The sequence below is a fragment of the Ursus arctos genome, unplaced genomic scaffold, assembly GCF_023065955.2.
Source record: "Ursus arctos isolate Adak ecotype North America unplaced genomic scaffold, UrsArc2.0 scaffold_16, whole genome shotgun sequence".
NCBI lineage: Eukaryota > Metazoa > Chordata > Mammalia > Carnivora > Ursidae > Ursus > Ursus arctos.
Genome location: NW_026622830.1, coordinates 51,544,354 through 51,560,900, shown reverse-complemented (window position 1 = coordinate 51,560,900; position 16,547 = coordinate 51,544,354). Strand labels below are relative to the sequence as shown.

The window sequence follows — 16,547 nt, the reverse complement described above, 5'->3', positions numbered from 1 at the left end:
GGCTGTTCATCGCAGAGTTACTCACAATAACAAAAGATTAAAAATAATCAACTGTCCATGAACAGAGACTGATTTAATAAACTAAGGCACATCCATAATTGGAGCTGCTGAAAGAAACGAAGAATAATATGATGGTTAATTTGATGTGTCAACCTGATTAGGTTATGGGGCGCCCTGATATTTTGGTCAAACATTGCTCTGGCTGTGTCTGTGGAGGGTGTCTCTGAATGAGATTAACATTTAAATTGGCAGACAGTGAAGCAGATTGCCCTCTCCCGTGTGGGTGGGCCACATGCAATCAACTGAAGGCCAGAATAGAACGAAGAGGCCTTCCCTTTCCTGACTTAGAGAGAATCCCTCCGGCCTCATGGCCTTTAAACTGGAACATTGTTCCCCCCCCACCTTCAAACTGGAATGTTTGACATCAAGAGAGTGTAAGTAAATATTGGGGCTTTGTGTTTGCTGAGCGCCCTAATGTTGGTCACACAGATACTTTCAACACTACTTCCTGAAACAAATGAATGTGTTAATCAATTAACCCGGGTGTGAACGTTGATACTGGTGGGGCTAATTCAGCCTGGAAAGCAAGAAGATACTCATAGTGGTATCCATCTCTACAACAGATTGAAAGCGTGGCTGGTGATAGGCAGGGGAGGGGACAAGAGCCAAAATGGTGGTCCAACACAGTCTTGTGAGAGGGTGAAAATCTGAAAGGCAGAAAAATACACAGGCCTAGAAACATTTAGTCTGAGCCTGGGAGAGAATCAGTGGATCTGAAGCAGGGACTTGTCACAACCCTTGTTCATTTTTTGAGCACAGCAAGCTCAGAAGCCACCTTGTGCAAGTTTTAACACAATATCTTCTGATAAATTAGGCCATTTTGTGCTCTTCCTACTGTTAAGCTTGCTTACATCCAACTGCTTAAATTCCTTCATAGACTTTCAAATCATGAGGCCGCAGGGATTACGTGAATGTTCTGCGGTATTCCATCATCCCGTGTAACAAAACGTTTCCTGATAAATCACTAAAAATATCTGCTGCTTCATTAAAAGCAGATTTCTATTTGGTGATGCATGCACGAGAGGATGGAGTGCTGGCTTCTGATGGGCATTCCATCCTGCTGCCCACAGGAAAGCGCTAACAGGTGCAGCCAATGCACTACTGGCACACCAGCAGCCTTAAATCCAGAAATCCAGCCCCCTTGGTCCCTGAAGGGGGTGGGAGGGGCTTTAGCTGATTATGCCACGAAGGAAAACAGGTCAGACTTCCTTCTGGTATCCTTTGAGTCCATTTGCATTTTGTGATTACCCACCAGGTAAATATCACCTACTTATAGTGGACTTAAAATAGTTAAATGGGAACCTAGCTGACAAGACTAGACCCAGCCTCCACGGCCAGCAACTCCTTTGCAGTAAAGCCTTGAGGGAGAAGCCTCAGAGTCAAAACCCTGATTAAGGAGGAAAGAGGCTCACGTTAACTCTCACCAGATGATTCTCAACCTCAACAAAGGTTCCATTCTTTGTCCCTTAGATGGGACAATCTGGAAGCACATCCCCAGTGGGACTGTGCCCCAGTTTCTCAGTGGTAGCCTCTTCATTAACACAGACACTGTATTGGCTGCCCCTCTACCTTCCTTTCCTTCTCCACTTCTCAACTTCCTGAAATGAGCTACTTATACTTAAGTGTTTTTCTCAGGGTCTGCTTCTCAGAGAACCAAATCAAAACAATCCTAGAGGTCTACAAGCCGTCTCTGGGCCCAGCAGCACATGAGAGGGATTCCAGAGGCTGCTGGAAGCTGTGTTAGTACAGCAATGCGGTTAGATGAACTGGAACCACAGAGACAGAAACAGCAGGCTAATGGTAATATGGGGGCTGGATTCTGTTGAACCACTTACAGAGAGACTGAGATTCCATATGACTGCAGGTGTGCAAGCGAGCCCGCCTGAGATCAGCTGAGCTTGCCTTCTATCAGCAGAACTGTAGACTTCCGAGCAATAACAAAGGGTGGTTATTTGGACGATAAGATTTGGGGTCATTTGTTATGCAGCAATAGTAACGCTACATGATGCTCGATTTTTTAAATTGAGCTATAACTGACAAAAGTGCATGTTTTTAAGGCATATAATGTGATAATCTGATATACAAGGAAAAAATTGCTCCTATGTGTTACCAAACAAGGAAGAAAAGTATGGAGGTGAGCACCATCGCTTCCAGTGAGGTGGAGGGTGGGCAGTGGAGGCCAGAGCTGACCTGCAGTTTTTAGGTGGAGGTGACATGATGTTTCCATGTCACTGTGGTGAGAGAGAATTGGAGGAAGGTCTGGCAGCAGAAGCAGCTACGAAAGTATCAGAGACTCTAGAATGAAACACACCAGCCTGGGAGTACTATCTACCCCCCAGGCCGTAACTTCTTGATTCTCAAAAATCCTCCATGATGCATAAAATGGGAGAAGATATTTGCAAAACATATATCTGAAGAAGACTTGCATCTAGAATATATAAACAATTCTTCTAACTCAATATTAAGAAAACCCAAGTTGGTTTTTTTTTAAGGGCAAAAGACCTGAACAGCCACTTTCCCAAAAAAGGTTTTAAAATGGCAACTATATGCATGAAAAGATGTGTAACATCATTAGTCATTAAGAAAATGAAAATGAGGGGCGCCTGGGTGGCTCAGTCATTAAGCATCTGCCTTCAGCTCAGGGTGTGGTCCCGGAGTCCTGGGATCGAGTCCCACATCAGGCTCCTCCGCTGCAGGCCTGCTTCTCCCTCTCACACTCCCCTTGCTTGTGTTCAATCTCTTACTATTGCTCTTTGTCAAATAAATTAAAAAAAACTTCAAAAAAAAAGGATATGACCCATTATCCTGGCAAGAGAGAACCCATCCCTGATCCACCAGATGCCAGCCAGGGAACAGTGGCTACCATGGATCGGACGCAGAGCCTGGGGCCTGGAGGGAACTGCTGCTTCAGAAGAACCGCATAAGGAGATGCACGAAGGCTGGAAATCCTGGCTCCTAGGTCAGCATAGATACTCATGGAACCAGGCTCAGGTGTGTCCTTTAAGGTACCCCTCCCATCTTTTCCCATCACACATAGCAAGCAGGAAAGGGAATCCAGAGATCATTGACAAGAATCCCAGAAAGATTCCAAACTTGGTAAACGGCCAACGGGGAGACTGAGGCTGGAAAGTCCTGAATGCCCTGAGTCCATCTGCAAATTATCTTCCTCTGGCTTTGTCCCCTTCACACGCAGGATTTGATCTCCTTCCGTGTTTTTCCCCACTAGGTGCTGATGCAGTTCCAGAGATTGAACTACAATATGACAAGTTCCAAATACGGGGGCAATACAAAACCAAACACAAAACCAAAAAAGCATCTCAACGGAAGGAGCAGGACACAGTCTTCCTGGCCTTAGAGCAGAGAAAGGCAACCCCAGTCCTGGGGCAGGAAGGCGCTCTGGGGCGTACAAGTCTTAAAGACTCCCACTTTCAGTGGTTGTTGCTATTCCTGGGAAAGTCCCTGCAACCTCTAAATCTCAGGAGTTCTGAGGGGCTGTCTCTGCTGTTTGCCCAAATTCATTGACTGAAATGGACGCGTGCTCTGAGTAAGGGGGATTTGGGGGTGCCCTCCAGTGGCTAGGGAGAAGGGCTGGCACTTCTCCTTCCTCCCACATACAGTAGCTGATGACTCTGGAAGATTTCCTAGGTCAGGAACGAATATGAGAGTCTGTGCAAGTTTTCCATTACTGTAGGAAGTAAAAGACCCAAACCACACACCGGGCTCTAAAACAAAACAAGGGCTTTAATCTCCTAACATGCAAATCTATCACGGTACTATTTAAAACAACTAAATGGTGCCCCCTACATAAGGAAATAGATGGGGGGAAGGGGTGTGGAGTAAATGGGCGCAAGGATGCAGCTGCTGAGGAATCCCTGCAGGGCCACTGGACACTTGCTCAGCCCTGAGGTTGACTGCGGCCAGTTCTTCTCCTTCTTGAGTGCTGCTGACCAGCTAGGACCGGGGCTCCAGCTGGCAGGACAGGGTGTAGCTAAGGACAGAGGGACACCTGTGAGTTGCCCAGGAGCTTCCATTCAAGAGTCCCTGCCAGTGTTTGCCCACAGCTGGAGTCTGGCGCCCCGGCAACAAGGCCTGAGGCTGCCCAGGGAAGGAGGATCCCAGGAGTGGCCAGCAGAAAGAGTCCACCCCGAACCTCACCGACCCAGCTCCTGATGGGCCTCACCTCTCAGCCTCGCTGAGCGGCTCCATAGCCTGGAACCAGGCCCAAAAAGGATCCTCGGGCTCTAGGGTGTAATTCTCGGCAGCCACCTGGAGCAGCATGATGTCTGTCATGACTTGATATTCCTGAGCAGAGAGAGAAGCGCAGGATGTATAGGGAGCCTGGGAGGGGGGGCGGGGAGCTGCAGGGTCTGGTGAGGGTAGAGCATCGGGACCGGGCACCCATCCCAGGTCCTGGCACACATTGCCATCCTCCTCCCTGCAGATTCATCCGGTCTCCACCTGTTCTCAGAGGTGAGTATCAGTAGCCCCTCCTCCGGGAAGTCCTCCTGGATGCCATGCTCTGTCCCCATCTCCTAACGGGATGGGACTTGCACTGCTTTCTTCTCAAGGGATCCCAGGAAATGTGAGGTGGAGGGGATGGAGCCAAGCAATGTTCTTCCCAGGGACATCTCTGAGGCCCACTCCCTACCCTTCCCTGCGGGAAGCGCCACATATGCTCACCTTATTTCTTTTCTGGTGGTTGATCTCATTCCCCTGGAATGCAGACAAAGTCCATCAGAATGAGGCCCCTGGTTCTTAGGAGCACTTGATTCCCATCCCTTCTCATGCTGCACCATGGCCAGGACCCGTGAGGGGGCCGTGCATACACAGATAGTGGGCCTGGGATCTAGGCCAGGCTCTGGGGTCCAGAGAAAGGAGGACATGGGGCAGATGGACTGGCTACAGGTCGGGACCCTGCAGCACCACCCTCTCGGAAGACAGTAGGGGAGGCCGAAGCCTCAGGCAGGAAGGGGCTGCTGCGGCTACTGAGGTGCTTGCTGACGTGGAGGGTCCTGACTTCATTCTCCCCCCACGGGCAAACTCACCGGGGGAGGCTGAGGTCCACTCAGACAGACCTCATGCAGCTTTGCCTTCAGGAAGCTCTGCTGCTTCACCAGTCTTCGGCACCGGGAGCCGTGGCCTAACTGCAGCCTCACCTCACTCATCCCTGAGATGGGCAACAGCCCCCAGGCTCACAGGGTAGCCGTGAGGCTGTCATGAGGAGAGGTTTGCCGAGTCCTGAGAGCTCAGGGCTCAGTACAGGGGCGTTCTGCTCCCAAACCTCCGGATTCTGGTCCCTCCCCCACAATCCTCAGGCTCACCCACCTCCAGATAGTCCTCCATGGCGGTATCTAACATCACCAGCTCGGTGAGAAAAGTGCCAAGGAAAGGCACGACACCCTGTGTCATGAGGGGGAGGGTTGGGATGAGTCCCTGCTCGCTGGTGTCCACAGGGACCCTCCACTGAAAATGCTCCAGCCTCCTAGCCCACCGCAGGGGCTCACGTGGAGCAGCCTAGGACCCTTAGCAGCCTCCCCCCCACGGGTTCCCTTTCCCCTCCCCCTCCTAGAACATCAGACTCCTCCTCATCACCTTCAGGGCCTGCTTTTCAAAAATGCCAGGGAATGGAGCACTAGGTCGGTCCCTCCCCACCCGCAAAACCCATTCTCTATGGACCACTCTGGGCCCTCCTCCTGGTCCTTTTGAAATAAGAATTGTAGAAGCTGTGGCCCCAGGAGCCGCAGCTGGAGTGGGAAGGACCCCCCCTTCCTGATCTTTCCTTTTTGGGAGGCTTCCAGCCCTCAGGGAGGAGCCCTCCTCCTCCTCTGACTTTGGAGGCCCTGGGCCTCAGGCACACTCACCTTCTTCTGCATCCTCTTCTGGGCTCCCCGGAGGGCCATCACCAGGGTGGCAAATCTATTGGATGGTCGCTCCTGCAGGGCCAAGGACAAGTTCCTTGAGACCATCATACCCTCAGGCCACTTGCCCCCACCATCTTGGACGTCAGAACCTAGACATCTGACCTAACTCATACTGATCCTGAGGCCCCATTATCCAGAAGCAGGCCGTGAGTGATTCCAGAACAATCTCATTCCAACATTCACTCCATGTGTGACCTTGAGCTTGCAGCCTGGCCTCCCCAAGCCTGTTTTCTCATCGGGAAACATGACAACTCCACCTATCTCCCATGGTCTCCTGAGGACTCAGGGTCCTATTACTCTCATCATTGTTGTGGCCCTCAACCCAGCCCAACCCCATCACTGAGCACAGGTCTGTCCTCTGGGCTCTCCAGGTTTGTAGAGGCCCCCACCTGGACCAGCTGTCAACACAGAGAGAGAGGGTGTGTAGGCTAGGGAGTCTGCTTGGACACCACCTGCTTGCCCCCTCGCCGCCAACGGCATCCGCACCTAGGCTGTCGCCACATTCATGCCAAAGGCTTCCCCTCCCCAAGGAATGCTTCAGACCATTCCCGACTTCATCCACTCAGGATCCTATTCCCTCCCACCCCTCGTCTCTTTCCAGACCTGCACCTTCCAGGCTACCTTGATGAGCAGGTTCCTGCCCTGTGCGCTGTCCTTGCTGCACAGCTTTTGAAAGATCCTCAATGGCTTCCTGAAGAGAGGCAAGGGAGGCACGATCAATCGACAAATAATGTGGCAGGGTTGAGTGCGAGTGCCTTTTCTTTGAGAACCCCAGAGTGTCAACCTGCCTGGTTGAGGGTTTCTTCTGGGATCCTCTGAGCACTAAGGTCTTTGTAGGACATGGGAGGGAGCTCTCATGTGGCTCGTCCTGGGCCTCCCTTCCCATATTCATTGAGAAACGCTGTTTGGGTCAATTTGGGGTTCAAATGGGCAGAGAGCTTAGTGGCTGTCAAGGAAACACGTGAAGAGATTTAATGCAGTTCAGCCCCGTGTGGGACATTTGGCAAAACTGATTTCTAAAGCGGGAGGCATGGTGGCCTCCTCACCAGGAAGGCTGAGAGACCTACCCACCAGCCCAGGTCCTGTGGTCGGGGTTTGCTGCCTCCCAGAAGGTCCAAGCTGCCTGAGGGGGAAGAGGACAAGCCTCTGGGAGCTCCCTCGTCCATCCTGGTCCCTCCATGGAGAGAGGCCTACTCACCTGGAAACCTTCCCCCACGTGTTCTCGAGGCGGTGAATGGAGACACTCTGTAGAGCCGAGAGGATGGCATGTAAGGACGAGTAGTTCCTCAGGGTTTGACAGGCCTGGGGAGGGAAGAGAATGGGATGTCACTTGGGGAGCCGGCACCTTATTGGCTCTCAAGCTTCAGTCCCCCTCAGGGGAAAGTGCTCCTGCTGGAGGAAGCCGCTGTCCAGGGACCTGCCGAAGGGCACACGTGAGGCCCAGAGGAGGAGGAAGATTTTACCTCACTCCAAGGAAGGAGCCAGGCAGAAACGGAGCATCCCAGCATGGGGCCATGCAAGGCAAGGTCAGCATGCCCCTGGACGGAAGAGCCTAGGGACTGCACAGTCCCTAGGGCAAAGACCAGGGCCTTCCACCCTGAGACCTGATCAAGGGAAGAGCAGTGCCCGAGACTCAGGAGAGCACCTCGGCTGGGCTTCCCGTTGCATACCTTGGCCACCTTGATCCAGTGCTCCACCACCATGGCCCTGTCCCGGGCTGTCATGCTCGGGTTGCCAAGGCAGGTGGTGATGACACACTTGGCCACACCATTGAACTGGGCGACAGTGGCCCGGACTGTGGGTGCCAGGTGCTCATTGCCAGGCTTGTTGCGCTTGGACCAGACGGAGCCCAGGCACTGATGGGGCAGCAGCTTCTTGAACAGCTCCTAGAGAACAGGCGGACCTTGGTTCACCCAGCCATTTCCCATGCAAGACTCATGTCCTACGTAGGGGTCACAGGTCAGAGCTGGACCTCAGGGAGCTGAGAATCTGGCCTGAGCCTGGTTCGAGACTGTGGATTTCATTCCATTGTTTTTCCCTGAGGGAACCCAGTACACAATGACCCAGGAGCAAACAGAGCAAGGGAAGGAAGGAGGGCATTGGCACCCTGATCATGCTCAGGAACTCCCAGCTCCAGGTGGCACTGCAAGGTGGTCCAACCCAAGGGGGCTTCTTCCCCTCCCCTCCAACTGGTCATCCCCCTGGTCCTTCCCCCCTTTCAGATGCACATTCTCACACGGGAGCTGCAACCACACGTTTTTCCGTCTGCCCTGTCCTCATGGACACATCAGATGCCTAATCAATGCTGAGGGTACTCATCCTCCAAGTCACATGAGTGGGTGACCCATGGACTTGACTGAACACAGGGAGCTGCCCTCCTCCACCCACGGGACCAGGGCCTGCCCATTGGTCTCTCCATTCTGGCTCATTTCTTCTCCCTAGTACCTCCGTATCAGTGCTTATCAGGGTCTCTCGCTACAGTCCGCAGCTGGACAGTGAAAGCTTGGGGCTAAGCGCCTTGATGGGTTGACAGGGTTGGGAAGTGGTGGAGCTGAGATTTGGTCCCAGACCATAGGAGTCCACATCAGGGAAAGGCAGGTGTGGGGCAGGTGAGAGCAGAAGGAAGGCGTGCCCCTGGCCCACCCTGAGAGCCCAGCTGCTCACCGCATCCATATACGTGAGCTGCTCTGCCACCAGCCTGGGAGGGAAGTCCAGGAGGTCGGGCTTCTCCTCACCCAGCTGGTTCTTTGGGGTGACCCAGCGGTGGCAGGAAGCCTCTGGGGCCGCGGTGGGCTCTGTGGCTGTTGCTTGAGTGAAACTTTCCAGCAAAAAGGGTGGTCCAGCTGACTGCTGCTCAGCACCCGGCACACATGCAGAAGATGGGAGCACGGGTTGCAGTTCTGGAACAGCTGACAGAGGGGAGGCTGGCTCTGACACCGCAGGTGACAGTTGACACAGAGCCGGGGTCGCCTCTAGCTCTATAGGAGGCCCTGTTCCTGGCTCTGCCGCTGGAAGGAGCCCTGGAGCTGGCACTGGGGCAGGAGACAGAGAAAGGTTCATCCACATCACTGACTTTCCGGATGCCTTTGCAAAACCAGGACAGACCCCATGGCCTTGAAAGGAATACCCAGCCCATGAACCACATCCCAGTTAGCCTTCCCAGCTTGCCATCCCCCTTACCCTCCACCTCTGCCTCAGTGAGCGCCAGAAGTTCCCGCTGCATCAGGAGAAGGGGGACATGGTTTGTCAGGTCCCAGGCATGCCACTTCAGAACCATGGCCCCATGCACATAGGCCACCTTGATCTCGACACGGTCACGGCCCAGGGACTGATAGATAGCCTGCAAATTCTGGTCAGGCCAGGTACCCAAGAAGGGAGACAGGGTGCTGGGGAGAGTCATATGTGGAGCAGAGTCAGAGGCCTGGCCTTGCATTGCACATGCTACTCCCACAGCACCGTTCTTTCTGTATGGGTCCCAGAGGATGGCCCCAGCCCCCTTCCAACCCCTCTCTAGCTGCCCTCGTAGTGGGAGGCCTGGTCCTCCAGAAAACCTGAATGAGTCTGGTTTTTCCACTTCTCCTCTCCTCTACCTGGCCATGGGCCTGATCTACTCTATCCTCCATGCACACCAGTATCAAGGCTCAGGTTGGAGGCAGATTTGTGAGTGGTCGGCTCAGCACACCCTCGGTTCTTGGCCCCTGTTGGGGTGGTCAGCGGGGAGGGGCAGGCAGAGCAAGTTGGGACCGTCAAAGGGATGGGTGTTTCAGGCACCCACTGAGCCCAGACTGTGCTCTGCCGACCAGAGGGCCCGGGACCCCGTCCACAGCCTTCTTTGACTCATTTGCTTCTTCACATGAAGCCCCCCAGATGAAGCCCACCCACTGGAAATCAAGAGATCGGTGAGATCCCTGGTTTGGCAAATCCCTCCCCAGCCACCACCCCTGTAGTCCCCCACCCTGCTCTGTGGAGGCAGCCAGCCCTGCTTCTGGACCCAAACCCCTGTCCCAGTTTTACTTGATCATTTCATCTGTCCTATGATCCAGCTCTCGGTGGATCCTTTCAAAGCTAGAGGAGGCTACGAAGATGTCACATCTAACAACCATTGGACATGCATGCTTAGGGTGTGCAGAGTGCCTATCTGACCCTCTGACTAGAACTGAGACCCAGACACTGTATCTCCTCTCTCCATTCACATTCCTAGGTGCTTAATATACATTCTTGAACGACTACTTCCCAGCCCGCACTTTCCAAATCCTGAGTGGCCCGTGGGCTGGTCTGCCTGCTCCCAGTGTGCCCCTGAGCTGCTCACACAAAGGACAACTACCAGAACCATCTAGATGGAATCTCAGAAGTCCTTTGCACATAGAGAAACTGCCTGCTTTGCATTTCCTTTCGTCAACCCAGAAGGGCCACCGGCCTGTGAGGGTTGCACTTGAGAGCTTCTTCACCGGAGAGAGAGAACTATTAAGCAAGAAGATGCCCAGCACGTCCAGGAGCCCTTTCTACAGAGCCAAGCACCAGAGTAGCCCGTGCCATGTTTCCTCCCATGATTTCCTACAGTAACTGTATGAGGTTCATCCTCTTAACCACCCCACTTTTCAGAAGAGGAAAGGGAAGGTCAGAGAGGGGTAGTGCCATTCCCGAGATGTACACCCAGTAGATGGGGGGCTCACCCTGTGCTGTGCATGGGGTGGGCACTCACCGATTGAACTGCTGGCCCGGGACCTGTGTGGCTGAAGTGAACATCTCGTACATGCAGAAGATCGTTGAGGTGGTTGAGATGCTCCCATCTGGGAAGGATGGCACCAGGGACTGTACGAAACGCTCCATTGTGCCTTCTCGGAGCCTCAGCATCGTCTGGGCCTCATCCAGGGACAGGGATGATTCCTTTTCCCACCAGGTAGAGAAGGGGGGTGTGGGGGGCAATGGAGTCAGCTTCAACACCACGAACCACCAGGATGATCAGGGTCTGGGGCTCAGACCAGAGAGTCCCATCCCTTCGGGAACTTGTGCAAGAAAAGGGACTTGAGGGCCCACCTAGAAAAGGCTCTAGGCTTGAAAGTACAATTGCCTTTAGGGGTGAAATGAGAAAGCATTGGTCACTTCAACACATCTTGTTAGCTGAGCCACCACAGCCTTTCTCTCTCTGAATAGGCTTTATTAAGAACTGTATGCCTTTGAGTCATCAGTCAACATCCCTACAGCAGACAGGAGAAAGCAGAGGCTTAGCATCTCCAACGCTGCTCAAGATCATAGACGTTGGGCCTGAGAACTGTCCAGAGCATGGAATGCATGGCATTTCCCTATGCTGCTGCGGCCTGGTCTGTTCCTAAGGTGGGGAGAAAGGTTCAGGGGAAATCCACCTTCCTCGGCAGGCCCCAGGGGAGCTGGTTGTTTCTAGTGTGGGTTCTGGCCTTGCCGTGATCATCTGTGGGTCCTGAGATTGGACATCAATCTGGACCTGTTCTCACCCCAGACCAGCATTGGATGTTGTTGTGGGCCGAGGCACCTGCCGCTTGTCAAGGGAGATGGAGTAGCTGAGCCTTTGGAGCAAGCAGCTCCTCAAAGATGGCCTGGATTGAACTCTGAAAAGACAGAGTCCACTACCTGGGCCAGGAGGCATCAGAGGCCTTGCACCCAATCCGTGCTTGAAAGGCTGATTCACGGCGGCAGACAACCTCCCATATGGAGGTCCAAAAAGACATATGAGGACACAGCTTGTGACCCGGGGGACATACAATGAGTCGATGTGCTCTGAGAGGTGATACGTTACAGAGGAACATATAGAATGGCTTCTTCCCACCGTTCCTTTTATGTTCAATCACCCTGTGTGGGGTGAGGATTCATAAGGCCTTGGACACGTTCTCCAAGGACAGTGGAGCTGGGTTCTACACAGGATGGCTGGGGTGAGTCAAGAAAATACTCAAAACAGTAGCAAAATGCAAAGACACTCATGGCTGCGGGAAAAGTCACACAAAACAGAATGAAACAGAATAACCCACGCCCCAAACTGCAAAAAACACGAACACTATTCTCTACCATTCCCACCTATGGGAAGAGTGTCTTCCTACTTTCTCCCACAGCTGGTGGTGGAGGTGTGGATACTGGGATGACTTTGTGGTTGGGCCTGTGGGGCACTCATGTGGAAACACCATGGGAGGGCCCCAGGTTTGTCCCCATATTTGTGTGGGGGCCCTGGGTGTGTGGAACCCTCTTCCCATTCTCACCTCAGAGCGGCACTGATCCTGGGTGGCCTGGTGCACCTGCCACTTGTCTAGGGCGTTGTAGTTGAAGTCCCAGACCAGCTCTTCGATGACCTCCTGGGTGCAGCTCTGAAAATGCAGTGCCCCATAGACATGGGGTCAAGAGACATTAGTGTCCTCCCAGGACATTGCCACAAGGGGCCACCCGCATTAGAAATCCTGTTCTCCAGTTGAGGCAGAGGGGCAGCTGAAAAGACATCGAGCAAGGAGGTAGCCGGATGAAACTCTAGAGCTCATGATTAACATCGAGGTAGTTGAGCTTGGTCCCCAGTGCTCAGCTTCTCATCCTGCCTGCTATGACCTGGGGCGTGAACATGAAAGATGGGCCAGGCTTCCAACACCTGGCTGCTTCCTTCTGCCCAGGAAGGGTGTGTCCCACATCCTCTGTCCCCTTCTCTACACATAGACAACCAGCCCCCCACCCCAACACACACACAGGGACACACATAATGAGGGGCAAGAGGTGTGGGCCTGCTGAGGTGGCATCACAGTTGTTGCCTGCTCTCCAGTGGGCTGCCCTGAGCTGCCTCGTGTTACCTGTTGGTGTCTCCTGCCACATGTCCAGAGGGCTCGGAAAAGCGGGCTGAGCCGACGTCTACAATTATTTGCAAGTCTCTCTCTCTGGGCTTGCCTGGGCCCAGAGACCCTGAAGGGAGGAAGGCAGCAAGAGAACATCCTGTTCTCTCGAACGTCTCCACCAAAGTGAGCTGGAGAGCAGGTTGTCTTTTGAATCTGGGTGCCCGGTTACCAGAGTTCTAAGTTCAGTTGGGGCCTATCACAGAGGAAGTGAGGTCACTCTTTCAAGATTCTAATCCCTGGGACCATGTGTTCAGTCAGACCTATCCAGAGCCCCTTCTTGGCAGTTGACTCCTTAGCTTTCTCCCCCATGTCATCTCCTTAACTGGACACAATGAGCCAAAAAGGCCATAGCCACCACTCTCTGGAAATGGAACTAGGGTCTGAAGCTTCAGGAGGCAGAGCTGAATTCAGACCTTACGTTCTGTGTTTCTTTGCGCACTTGTGTGTCCTATGTCATTGTGTCTCTCACGTAGTCCCCACTTTCCCAGCCTGCAGTGTGGGGATCAGGCTAGAATCTACTTCCTTGGCACATCCTCTGGTGTCTGTGGATAAGAGTATTTATTACATGTGTGGGGTGGTCCCCTGTGTATCTGAGGCACAATTTTCAAGATGGAAGAATTACAAGAAGGGGTGGGACTTGGCATGGAGTGCTGCTCAGAAGAGGCCTGGGTTCCAGCCCTGTAATACTGCAACTGTCACTTTCCCTCTTGGCCTCATTTTAAGGTGGGCACCATGATGGTCTGGAAAAGCAAGAAGATGCAGGCATTGTCATCCTCTGTAGTAAAACCATGCAATTGTTTCCTGTTATATGAAGAATGAGACCCCGTTACCTCGTTTGGGTCTATGAGGGGAGCGGCTTTCACCATGGCTCCTAGGGATCCTGACCTGTGGTATAGGCATCAGACTGTAACCGCTAAGTGGTCAGTGACTGGCTTTTGACCCACAGGACATATTCAACGTGATGAAGTACCATGCCTAGAGCTTGTCTACATGTCATGCAAAGAGTTTCTCACTCCCTAGTTACTTTCCATCATGTTCCACTACTCACTCCTTCCCTTTCCCTTCTTCTTCTCTCTCTCTGAACCTGAACCAAGCACCGATGTTTTGAGCTGCCATCTACAGAGGCTCACAGGACAGAGAACGGAGGCAGTGCCAAGGCCAAAAGACACACAGGAACTCAGGTTCTGAGTCCAGATGGCATCCCGAGTCACGTGAGCCAACTTATGACAAAATCCTCTTCCAGTATGGCCCTGGTCACAGCCGCAGCCACTGACACACCTTGAGCCTGGGGAACCATGCTAATTTGGGCCCGCATTCTTCACCCACAAATACTGTTAGAAATTAAAGCGATGCACCTGCACATGCAGGGTATCAGGGCAATGCAGTCCCGGGGCAACTCTAGATAAGTAACAGTCTCCCAGGCCTCAGCATCTGTCCCTGCCTTCCTCCCTCCCCTCTGCTCTCCTCCTAGTGTCCCTGCAGCCACCCTGGCTGCCTTTTTCACTCCTCTGGCCAAACTGGCTTCTGTTATTGAGTGTCTGCAGCACAAGTCACTTCTTCCTGAAACGCTGCTCCCTGACGTGTGCAGGCCTAGCTCCCTTTGGTCAATCTGTTCTCAGCAACCTCAGCCTCAGTGAGGCCTTTCATATCTTTCCATGCAGTGACTCCCCAGCCTTCCTCCGTAGCACACTTCATTCCTAGTACAGAGCGCTTGCTCTTTTCTTTTACGTGCGTTCACTTTGGAGCTTTGGTCCATGTGTAGACTGGGAGCTCCTAAAGCAAAGGAGCCCTAGGTAATTTCAGCTCCGCGCACGGGCCCAGCAAGATACCTGGCATAGGGCAGTGCTCAGTGTGTAGTTACTCAATGAATAATTGAGAAGATCTTGGAGCCCACCTCCCCTCTTAAGCACCTAGACTGCAGAATGCTACTAAAACTTTCAAGCTGTTTCTGGGCAGGGGCGACAACCACAATGGCCTCTGCCTGACTCTTCCTGCTCCAGTTCCTCCAGCAGAACTCACCACGTACCATGGACAAGGAAGCGCCCTGCACCCAGTTCTCCAGCTCTGGTGGCACAGCTCCACGCAGGCACACCAGCAAAAAAAGCCATGCCTTTTCTCGGGGGTCCTCAACGCAGTGCCTTTGCAGAGTCACAGAGCAAAGGAGCAGGATCTCTATTTTTCCCTTCTCTGTGGAATCTGAGACAAAGAAGAGAAAAGGAGGAAGACTAACTCAGAACAAGAAATCAGATAGAAGTAACCAGAAGCAGAGGGCGGAGGGGGTGCGGGAACTGAGTGAATGGTGAAAAGGTACAAATTCCAGTTTCAGATCAATAAGGAATAGGGATTTACAGTACACCCCAGGACTACAGTTCATTACTGCTCTATGGTGTATTTGAGAGGTGTGAAAAGAGCAAGTTCTGAGAGTTCTCATCACAAAGAAAAACCTCTCTTTCTTTTCTTTTTACTTCATTTTTGTATCTCTAGAGATGATGATGGCGGCGGACTAAATTTATTCTGGCGATCGTTTCACAGTATACGAAAGGAACATCATTACGCCAGGTATCTTAAACATACACAGTTCTGTATGTCAAATGTATCAAAACAACTGGAGCAAAAAAATATTTTAATATTCATAGAGAGCATCAGGAAATTGGACATGGTAAAAAGAACGTCACGTAAACAAAACTGAAAACAGCAGAACCGAAAGCCAGTAGGTTATCCTAGGGGTTAAAAACTTCAAGCCATTGGCATAGAAAGTTGATTCTGAAATTAAAAATCAGTGAATTAAAATTAAAGCAGATGAAATAGAATTTTAAAATTTTGTTCCATTTAACAATTTGTCAAAGAATAGAAAGTCTTAATAAGTGACCTCAGATAGTAACTTTTGAAAAAACTGTTCATGTTTTGGAAAATTCTGATTGTAAGCTTCCAAGTGGGCACAGAATGAGAACATTTTGTTTGATCAAAGTCGCCTCATGGAAAATGGCTGAAGCAAAATGTCTGAGATAGGACCTAAACGAAAGGATATAAATGGCTAGACGAAATTGTCCTGAGTTCGTTTCTCCGTATTTGCAGTTTACATTTATTTTCATGTCGTTAAGTCCATTAAGTTCATGGAGTACATTCTAAGGGTATTCCATGCATTAATATGTTTGAACAACCTCCCTGTAACCCAGCTTCACATCTCATTGTATCTTGTAAAACTCAAACTCTATACCATGAATCAGAAACTTCCGATGACCGCCTACTTCCAGCCCTTGGCAACACCATTCTACTGTCTTTGGCAATTTACTCTAGGTAGGTCCTAAGAGTGAAGTCAAAGTGTGTATTTTCATGAATACTCATCTACTTAGCATAATATCCTCAAGGTTCACCCATGTTGTGGCATATGTCAATGTCTTCTTCCACTTTGAAGAATCAATGCTATTCCAATATGTGTACATACAACATCTGTTCCTCCCTCGACAGATACTTGGATTGCTTTCATGGTTAAGCTATTATGAATAATGATGCCATGAAAATGTGTGTTCAGATATGTCTTCAAGACCATGCTGTCAATTAATTTGGGTATACACCCCAGAAGTGGAGTTACTGGAACACATAGTAAGTCTAATTTTAATTTTTTTTGAAACTACCATACTGATTTCACAACTATGCTGTTAAACATCCCTACCACACACATTGAATAAGGCTTCCATCTTCTCCACATCTTGGCCAACACTTG

The 16,547-nt window shown here is 51.6% G+C and overlaps 1 protein-coding gene across 3 annotated transcripts in view; it reads right to left on the bottom strand.

Moving 5' to 3' along the window:
- LOC125281367 (ral guanine nucleotide dissociation stimulator-like) overlaps positions 1-16,547 on the bottom strand; it is a 50,010-nt gene that overhangs the window by 18,973 nt on the left and 14,490 nt on the right. Inside the window, exons 8-18 of one of the 3 annotated variants that reach the window (XM_057312832.1) lie at positions 14,850-15,019; positions 12,209-12,313; positions 10,684-10,868; positions 9,162-9,367; positions 8,646-9,013; positions 7,652-7,867; positions 7,180-7,283; positions 6,603-6,672; positions 4,741-5,993; positions 4,241-4,362; positions 3,782-4,048 (exon numbers count right to left, since the gene is read on the bottom strand). In XM_057312832.1, coding sequence (XP_057168815.1) covers positions 5,862-5,993; positions 6,603-6,672; positions 7,180-7,283; positions 7,652-7,867; positions 8,646-9,013; positions 9,162-9,367; positions 10,684-10,868; positions 12,209-12,313; positions 14,850-14,852 — 1,389 coding nt within the window. In that variant the 5' untranslated portion in view covers positions 14,853-15,019 and the 3' untranslated portion in view covers positions 3,782-4,048; positions 4,241-4,362; positions 4,741-5,861. Of the gene's footprint in view, positions 1-3,781; positions 4,049-4,240; positions 4,363-4,740; positions 5,994-6,602; positions 6,673-7,179; positions 7,284-7,651; positions 7,868-8,645; positions 9,014-9,161; positions 9,368-10,683; positions 10,869-12,208; positions 12,314-14,849; positions 15,020-16,547 lie in introns of those variants that run through there. The other 2 variants (XR_008959500.1, XR_008959499.1) reach the window with 2 other exon arrangements.